Raw genomic sequence first — 8,802 nt, 5'->3', positions numbered from 1 at the left:
CCATGTGAGAGGTGAGGAGAGTAGTTTTCCATGTGGTCACTGTGAGTGACGTCCCCTCTCCCTGGGACTCCCACCTCTTCCCGTGGGAAATCCCTTCTCCCCAGGCCTTGTAATAAAAGCTCTGGTGCTGCAGGATGGCACAAGGGAGAGCCCTGGTTTCATCACACACAACAAGGCTGCTCCAGAGAGGTCACAAACAGACACCCGGGATGAAGCTCGCTGCTATGGCTCTGGCGTGCCTGTTGCTGGTTACGGTGTGGCCACAAGATGTGGACAGCATGAGCTGTAAGTGTCCCCAAGTCCTGTTGCTCCTCCCTGAGGAGGGCAGACACATAGGTGCCCTGGAACCCAGCAGGACTCACCTTGAGCTCATGGAGTCTACCACCCATCTTCCCACCTGAGATAGCGGAGAGAGAGCTTGGAAGGGTGGGAGGCCTAGGGCCAGTAGGAAGAACATGAATCAGGCAGACATGGGGCTCAGCCTGAGGAAGCTCTGTCCAGTCAGACCCTGCAAGCTTACAGAGGGGACTGTGGGGTTTTTTAGGTTAGGCTGGAAACTCTGAGGCCAGGAGGAGGGTCTGGGTCTTTCTTGCAATGTGACAGATACAGTAGGACTGTGAGCTCTGATGGCTGGAGGACCTCGAGTGGGTCACTTGACCTCTTGCATGATGGCTTCTCCATGGGTAAAGTGGGGCTGCTGATGTGCACTCCCTGCCAAGGATGCTGGGAGAAAACTGGCCTAGCCACAGACATGAAAGTATTCGGTGAGCAGTAAGCTAAGGGGGAGGAGGCCAGGTTTCGGGGCAAGGGTGGGAGAAGTGTGTGTAAAAAGTAGCAGAGTGGGGGTGGGAGTTGGGGCTGGGACCTGGGAGGGGGGGCACCCCAGAGATGGCCTCGGGAGCTGATTGCTACCAGGAAGTACTTCCTTTGGTGATCCGAGCTCCGTATATAGTTCCTCACCTGGCCCCTGGTCTGTGGACTGCGAACTACAGTGTCCAGGTCCAGAGCGCTGGACCTGAACGCTGGGACAAAGCCATGCGCTCGTGGTGGGAGGCCAGAACCAGAGGAGCTGTTAGGAACCAGGGTATAAACACTCTTGCTCTGGGCATGGGGATCCTGGCCACGGCACAGGTTTATCGCCCCACTGCAGGGAACTCGGGTCAGAGCCCCAGTCTCCTGGCTCTTTCCCTACCTAACCGACAGCGCCCTGCTGCATGCCTCTGGCTGTGGTCCCCAGAGCGCAGGCCTATTCTGGGTGGGGCTTGGCTGGGTTTTAAACAAAATCATCCCACCTGTGAGAGGCTGAGCTAGGACGCGCCTTCCTGTGTTCTTCTCTTCTAGTGCACGTGTCCTCCTCCCGCTGCTGCCACTCTTTTGTGAAGAAAAAGATCTCCCTGCAGAGAATCCGGTGTTACGAAGACATCAGCTCCACCTGCCCTTACAAAGGCGTGATGTGAGTTGTCGCCCAGCCCACCCCTCGGAGGGAGCGTGCTGGCTGAAACGAGAGTAGCGGGCACTAGATGGCGCTGTGTCACTAGACTAGGGTTTCTAAACGCTGCCTGCGAAGCCGCCCCAACTTGGCTGCAGAGCCGGATTCAGGGGCTAGGGGGAGCGCCGAGCTTCCTAGAAAGGACCTGAAGGACCGTCTGTTCTGCAAGCCTTTTGTGTTCTGGAAAACCTATGGTGCCAATTACTGTACCCGAGTATTGCACCCTGGAGGAGGAAGAAATCACTTAAAAGCACCAGACATTATTGCATGATGGGAAGAGGGAGGTTGTCATGATCCGTCTTTGCTTTTGCATTTGCCAGTCTGTGGTCTAGGCGACCTCGGGCAGGGAAAATGCCCTGAGCCTTATCCAGCAGCCCCTGTATCCCTTATCTGTGAAGCGGAGCAACATGATGCGTGCATCACAGGGCCACGCAAACTGCACCGAGCTCGCTCGCATGCAGTTCTCACCACTGTAAGGCGCTTGCGCATCTATCACCTCGGCTGGCCCATGTGTGTTCCTGGAAAACTCAGGTTCAGGGAGTAGAAGTAATGGTTTAAGACAACCCAGACTGTAAGAGGCAGGGTAAGATGCTTAGATGATGGATTAGACAATTAGAAAGCAGTCAGGATCAGAAAAGCAACACACACACACACACACACACACACACACACACACACACACAATGAACCAGTATAATTAGGTACCGGATGGACACAGTAATATTAAAAGTTGTAGGAACAGCCTGATAGCTCAGCGGACTAAAGCACCTGCTTAGACATATGAAGTGGCTGGGATTCGATCAGCAGCGTGCTGTGCCGGCCTGCCCGCGAGGTCCGCTGAGACTGCGATTGAGACTGGACGTGGCGGCGCGTGCCTGTAATCCCAGGGCTTGGGAGGCTGAAAACAGAAGGATCACTATGAGTCCAATCTATGTAGTGAAACCCTGTAGACCATGTCGTAAGTACAGAAAAAAATTTTTTTTTTTTTTGTAGTAGAGAGATATTTCATCTTAGGTAATCATCCTAGACATGGTTTGGAATATCTAGGTTGGTTTTCTTCCTAGATAATCATCAAGCAGTCTATACTTCTGCCTGACTTGGAGTTGGAATCTCCAGGAGATGGATCAGGGAGCTCAATTAATAAGTTCCTGATGCTCACATTGATGGATGTCCCCACCACCACACACCACCCAATGTGGAAGTTACAGAGCTTGTGTAGTGGCATCATTTACAGACAGGAAAATGAGGCCCAGAAAGAAAACCCAGGGACACCAGGCAACATGGACATGGGAGACAGGATCTTTGCGTGTTGCCCAATAAGTGCCTGTCGGTCACCCTTGTCCTACATCTTCTGTTCACAGATTCCGGCTGAAGGGAGGCAATGAAACCTGTGCCTTGCATATGCTTGGATGGGTTCAAGGTTACTTGAAAAAGATGAAGCCCTGCTCACTGAAGGGAAAGTGAGGATTTCCCTCCCATCCTGGCCTCTGGAGACCACACAGTGCCACCTGTTCCTCAGCTTCCAGCCCTGTCCCTTTTCTTCTGCCCACTGTCCTGGATTCTTGGAGGACTGCATGGTCTTGATAAGCTACGTTGCTGTACTTTATATATTTAAATACAGAATCTCCAACTTCTGCTCCCGTGTGCTTCTTGAATTCTACAGGGATTTTGGAGTGTGGACTTGATTAGCACTGGGGCAGAGGAGGGGGCTAGGGGGCTGCGGGGGGTGAGAGAGAAATGCTGACTCGGCACCAGGGGAACCCATGGCTGTCATAGAAGCTGCTGTGTGCTCTCTGCCTGCTACCTCCACCTTGCCTTTGGGCAAGCTTAGACTTGGGCCTTGGTTGGCACCTCTGCCTCGGGTTTGGCAGCTGTGCGAGACGTAGTGGAGCAGCAAGCTGGGGCCTGCGCTGGTTCTAAGCTTGAGATCTGGGTGCTCTCTGTCCTTATCCCGCCTGGAGCACTCAGGGATGGTGTTATCCACTGTCCTAGCTGGAGGGAGTCTTGCCAGATCATCTGCCTATAAGGTGCTGCCCAACTTATTTTACAGATCAAGGGCCTGGGGGCTAGAGAGGGACACACAGAGCCCAGGGTTCTGGCCTCCCAGGCCTGAGCTTTAGCTGGTGTCCCAGGTTGCCAGGGTGCTGCCTGACATAGCTAGGCATAGAACTTGTGCCCTTGAGGTCCTAGGTACAGGCCCCACAGGGCTGTTGTTAGAGCCCTTCCCTCCTTGGAGCAGTCCAGGTGGGTGCCCAGGCAGGGGTACAGAGATATCTGACAGAGATGCCAACTTGGCTCGCCTGCAGAGGTTAGGCAGACTTGGGAAGAACAGGGCAGCCTAGGTGGACATAGAGGAAGAGGAGGCCCTATTGCTTTGAGAAGGACAGTCAGTCACAAACTCTGATTTGTATAATGATTTGAGAAAAATGAGGAAGGGGAGTGCATTCTGGGTCTCAGGACTGGCACCCCTTCACAGGCCAGCTTGGTGGCTTCAGGGACAAGGTCCTTTGTCCTGTGCTTCTTTTTCCCTAGTATTCAACATGTCATGCATCCGGCTCAGTTTTCTTAACCTGCCTCTTCCCCTACTCCACAGCCGACCTCCTCGGTCCCTTTCCCTCTTTTCCCGGCGTGCTGCAGCAGGCTGGCTCCAGTCCTCCTCTCTTCTCTCCATCCCACCCTCAGCCACAGGTTGCTGCTCCTGGCATCTCCCCAGCCTCATCCTTCTTGGTGTCCCCAAAGCCTTCATTCCTTCCCTTTCCTTCAGAACGGAGTCTAACTTCGTAACCTTCCCTTCTAGAAGCCTCCAACACTTACATTCTGGAACCCAAACCCTGGCCTTATGGAGACGATCCCTCCGGACTCTCTTTCTCTGCTCCACCCTCCACCAGCTGTAGAAGAATCTTTGCTATGACCACAGTATTCCATCCTGCCGGCTCCAGTCTCCTTAAGTCCTATTCCTGTCCAGCCTGTTGCTAACTAGGACGTGGCCGTGGGGCCTCCGTTTGAGATCAGGTACACATGTAGGGGGTGTTGCCCAACCCAGGCTTGGGGAAGGCTTGGAAGAGCAAGCACAGTGACAGGAAAGCCAGCTAGAAGACACTGGCAATGGAGCCTCTGGGTAGCCATGGCAGGTCTTAAGAAAACTCGCAGTCGTGGGGCATGAACCATACGTGAGGTCCTCGGTGTGAGCCACAGAAGCAGAGCTATTGTTGAACGCTGCCAGCACTCAGAGAGGCCCAGGGTAGGCACACAGCCAGGGCTGTCTATGCTGCATTCCCCCCAGGGTGCTCAGAGCGCCCGCTACTGCCATGGGAGTTTCCCTGAAGAAAACATCCTTGTTGTAGTTTCTAAATAAAATGAATTTCCTGAAAACATCCAGGAGTCCTCCTGCTCTGTTCATTGCTCTGTGCAGTATAGTTCATTTCTCTCTCCAATATAGCATAAATGCCCCATTCACAGGGCACATCTATCTGCTCTGTACATTGCAGTGTCCTTTCATGTCATTCCTCCAGGCACAGGCCTCATCCTTGACAGCCAGAGAGAAAGGGGCCTGGGCTACAGGGGAAGGCGCTAGGGGCCGGCCAAGGACCAGCTTGCTCAAAGCCTTGTTTCAGCAGAGGGTCTTTGAGCTGGGGTGTAGCTCAGTGGTGAGCTCTTGCTTAGCGTGTGTGAGGCCCTGCACCCCAAAAAGGCACAATAAAAGAGATCAAAGGGCGGGCGAGAGAGCTCAGGGGACTAAGCACCTGTTTAGGCAAGTGCAGGACTGGGGTTCGACGCCTAGCACCACGTGCTGTGCCCGTGCTGCCCCTGGGCACACAGGCCACTGAGATCCAGAACTGAGGAGACTGAAAACAGGAGGATCACTATGAGTCCAGGCTGCTACATAGTGAGACCCTGTTCCACACACAGGAAACAAAACAAAAGCAGATCAATACTCAAAATGAAATCGAAAACAGTAGCACAACTCAAGTAAAAGTAAACATTTCTGGAGAGACAGAGTACATTCTGCAACATAGGTTTGAAAGTTTCTATATGAAAATTGTGGTAAAGAGATTACAGATGGGCAGACAGGGGCAGAACTGAGCCGTCCCTTCTCACCCTCAGGTTGGTCTGCAGGAGTGGAGAGCTCAGGTCGTTAAGAAATGCTCAGGTAATTCACGGCATCCTGGACCCATTTCTGACTGGAGTCAGCACAGATATGTCTGTTTCTCTTGGTTTTGAAGCTGCAAAGGAAGGACAAAGTTATTATTGACTAGAACCCTCTGGGGGTGCTCCCTGCCAAAAGGGGGGATTCACTGGGCTCCAACTCTGCTGACCCTTCTGTGTACTGAAGGTCCTTCCTTGGACAGATGGCAGAAAGCATGTGGAAGCAAGGGGCCTCCAGCTGTAGCTGCCACTTTCACTGGGCCTGGGGAGGTCATCCTCGTGTCTGCTGAGGCAGCCACTTGGGTGACAGCTGGAGCCCGCCAGGGGGCAGGGCACCGTGGGAAGGTAGCAGCGCTCTCTGGACATGCTTCTAACACATCAGAGCAGGAGGATTCTACCTCATCCTCCGAGCATTAGCCTGACATCTCTCTTCTAGGAAAGAACTTGGATTGGGGCACATGGTAGGGGGCAGGCACTGGGCAGGGCTCTGCTACTCACATGATAGCCGGAACGGGACAAAGTTCACTGGTGAGCCGATAGTCTCTCAGATATTTCAAGGGGATCCTTTTTGGATTAATGAAAAACAACAAGTAAAAGGGATCTCTTCAGTGTGTTCTGCATCTAGACATAAAATCACCAGGCAAAAGCCTTCGGGAGCATGCCCAGCTTTTCAGGGCATGGACAAAGCAGAAGCAGGGTGAAGAGGTGAAAGCAAACCTGACCTACATCTGAGGAGTCCAAATCACCTGGCCTGGGCTGGGGCTGGGGAGGGACTGTGACTCATAGCTGAGACCTCAAACTCCATTCTCCTAGGCTGCCTGTTCTGGATGGGTCATAGCTATCTCAGAGTAGCCAGGGGCACAGCCAGGGGAAAGGTCCCAGGTATGGTCCCACATCTTCAGGGCTTATAATGGGCAGGGGCTGTTAAGGCAGAGGCCTGGCTGTGGTATCAGCAGCGTGGGTTCTGCTCTTGCTCTGGGCTGGCCCAGAGCTGAGTAAGTCTGGTGCCTCCTGGCTCCCAGGTGGGCTTCAGCTTTCTAACTTTCACATTCAGTGCTAAAGTGAAACCCTGGGTACCTTGCTGTTCTGATGGGCTCAGAAGTCAAGCACTTGGGCTTATGGCTTACAGCTTCCTAGAAGGCAAGAGAAAAAGAAAGGCAGAGAGAGCTTGGAGGGAGGACGGCTTTACCTTCCTGAGCCAGCACCAGGAGGCTGGTGGCAGCAGCTGTGAAGGCACAGAAGCGAGGCTGACACCTGCATGGTGGAGGGCAAGGGTGTGGCCTCAGGGTCAGGGCTGGTCTCAGCTCTCTGTCCCTCTGGCTTTTCTGCTTGCCTTTTATAAGAAGCAGAAGAGGTGGGAGTTCTAGGAAGACCTTCCCATAGGCTCTGTCATGGCCAGCTCATGAGGAAGTGGGCCCTAAACCTGCCAGCTGCAGTTGGTTGGTGCAGAGCATGCCAGGAAACGCAGGGAAGCTCTGGGCTGGGCAGCCCGGGCCTGTCCCCTCCTAGTTGCCTGGCACAAGGAGCCCAGGTGGAAGGTGAGCGCAGGGACACTGTAGAACTCACAGCTAGGAGCAATTCTGCGCTTGCCTTCCCCAGCAGGAACAAGAAAACATGGAAAATGACTTTTATACAGAAAGAGAGCTTTGCACGCGTTAGGTGTAAGGCATGTATCGATGCTGCCATTTGGTAGAGGAGGAAATGAGGGGGCGGATGAAATACCCTCTGTAGCCTCAGGGAAGGTAAGTAGCAAAATGAAGAGGAAACTGGCTTGTGAATATTTAATCATCACTAGAGAAGTCTGAACCTTTCAATGAGCTTCAGGAGTCTTTTTCCAAGCCAGGTTTAATGTGAATCTCCAACATCCACACAGGTGAAGTCTGAGGCTCCCAACCTCACGCTCTGGCCCACCACGCAGGCCCCGGGGGACAGATGCAGGCTTGTTTCCCCAATGCAAGGTGCAGGGTGTGGGGAGCAAGTACCCTGACGAGGGACAGGGTGCAAACCTGCATTGCTCCTGCTCCTGTTGTCCTCCCGAGAGGGGTACAGGGCTGAGCCTAGAGCTGAGGGGGCTGCTAGGTGAGGCCCAGCAGGTGGAGGGGACAGCGGGGTGAGGCCGCCTGCCTGAGCACAACTCCAAGTGTTGCTTGTGCTTTTCTTTCCTGTAATGCCCTCCCCTTCGCGCTCATCCTTCAAAAGAAGCCTTTCCAGGGAGGCAAAGGGAGCACAATGAAAGCAAAGAGATGGAAATAAAAAGTGAAGCTTAGAGAAGCAAAAAGGAACAAATGCCAGAAAGGACGGAAGGAGCTCAAAGCGAGTCCTTCTGCAAGCTCCTAGTGAAGCAGAAGCTCCCCTGAGGCCGTGCAGGAGAAAAGAGGCAGTAAAGCAAACAGCCAACAGCAGGAATCAAAAAATTAAAATTAAGAAAAGTTATCATGGCAGTCTCTGCAGACAACAAAAATGAAAATAAGAACCTAGGCCAATACGTATAATTTAGAGGAAATGGATGAGTTTCCAAAAAAACATAACTTACAGATTGGAAGAAGAAATGAAAACAGAAGTGTTTCTAAACTATCAAAGAAATTGAATCAGTAATGAAAATCTTCCCACAAAACATCCTCAGGGCTCAGGCGGCTTTAACAGTTAATTCCCACAAGCACTGATCATTCCAATCTTACGCAAGCGCTTCCCCAGAATTTCAAGAGTATGTGTTGCTCCACGCATTATTTTATGAATCTTATGTAACTTTGACAAGAAACACTTGTCAAGGACCACGTGAGAAAAGGAGACCAGGAGTGTTACCCTCTAGACAAACCGTTTCTTTCCATTTCATTCTCTTCCCCGGGCAGCCACTCTGGGTGTGGTAGGTTAGGAGGGTCTTCGACGCCTGCCTTTCTGACGATGGCTGCAGACACCAGGCAGTCCCTGTGGCCTTTGGAGAACTGGTCGAGGGGCTTTTGCCTACCTTTCCCCTATGTCGCCACTGGAGGGCAGCCTTGAGCCAAGGGTTTCAGCCTTCGGCATGGTATCCCCTACTGCTGTAATAGAGCTGTTGTAACCTCAGAATGTATCTTCTTCTTCTTCTTCTTCTTCTTCTTCTTCTTCTTCTTCTTCTTCTTCTTCTTCTTCTTCTTCTTCTTCTTCTTCTTCTTCTTCTTCTTCTTCTT

At 52.5% G+C, this 8,802-nt stretch overlaps 1 protein-coding gene and 1 long non-coding RNA gene across 2 annotated transcripts; one reads left to right on the top strand and one right to left on the bottom strand.

The window, feature by feature from the left end:
- The first annotated feature begins 209 nt into the window (after window positions 1–209).
- On the top strand, window positions 210–2,953 carry Ccl1 (C-C motif chemokine ligand 1). Its single transcript, XM_004635512.1, has 3 exons — window positions 210–285; window positions 1,342–1,453; window positions 2,851–2,953. Exons 1-3 carry the CDS (start codon window positions 210–212, stop codon window positions 2,951–2,953), a joined length of 291 nt encoding a protein of 96 aa, XP_004635569.1.
- Window positions 2,954–5,423: 2,470 nt separating this feature from the next.
- LOC111817830 lies at window positions 5,424–6,928 on the bottom strand. Its single transcript, XR_002821936.1, has 3 exons — window positions 6,825–6,928; window positions 6,134–6,256; window positions 5,424–5,712 (listed from the first exon to the last, which is right to left on the bottom strand). It is a non-coding gene; the product is annotated as an uncharacterized LOC111817830 (long non-coding RNA).
- Between the last annotated feature and the right edge of the window lie 1,874 nt (window positions 6,929–8,802).

The sequence above is a fragment of the Octodon degus genome, unplaced genomic scaffold (genome assembly GCF_000260255.1).
Source record: "Octodon degus isolate 3935 unplaced genomic scaffold, OctDeg1.0 scaffold00072, whole genome shotgun sequence".
Lineage (NCBI taxonomy): Eukaryota > Metazoa > Chordata > Mammalia > Rodentia > Octodontidae > Octodon > Octodon degus.
Note: the sequence above shows the minus strand (reverse complement) of the source record. Positions and strands in the feature narration are given on the sequence as shown.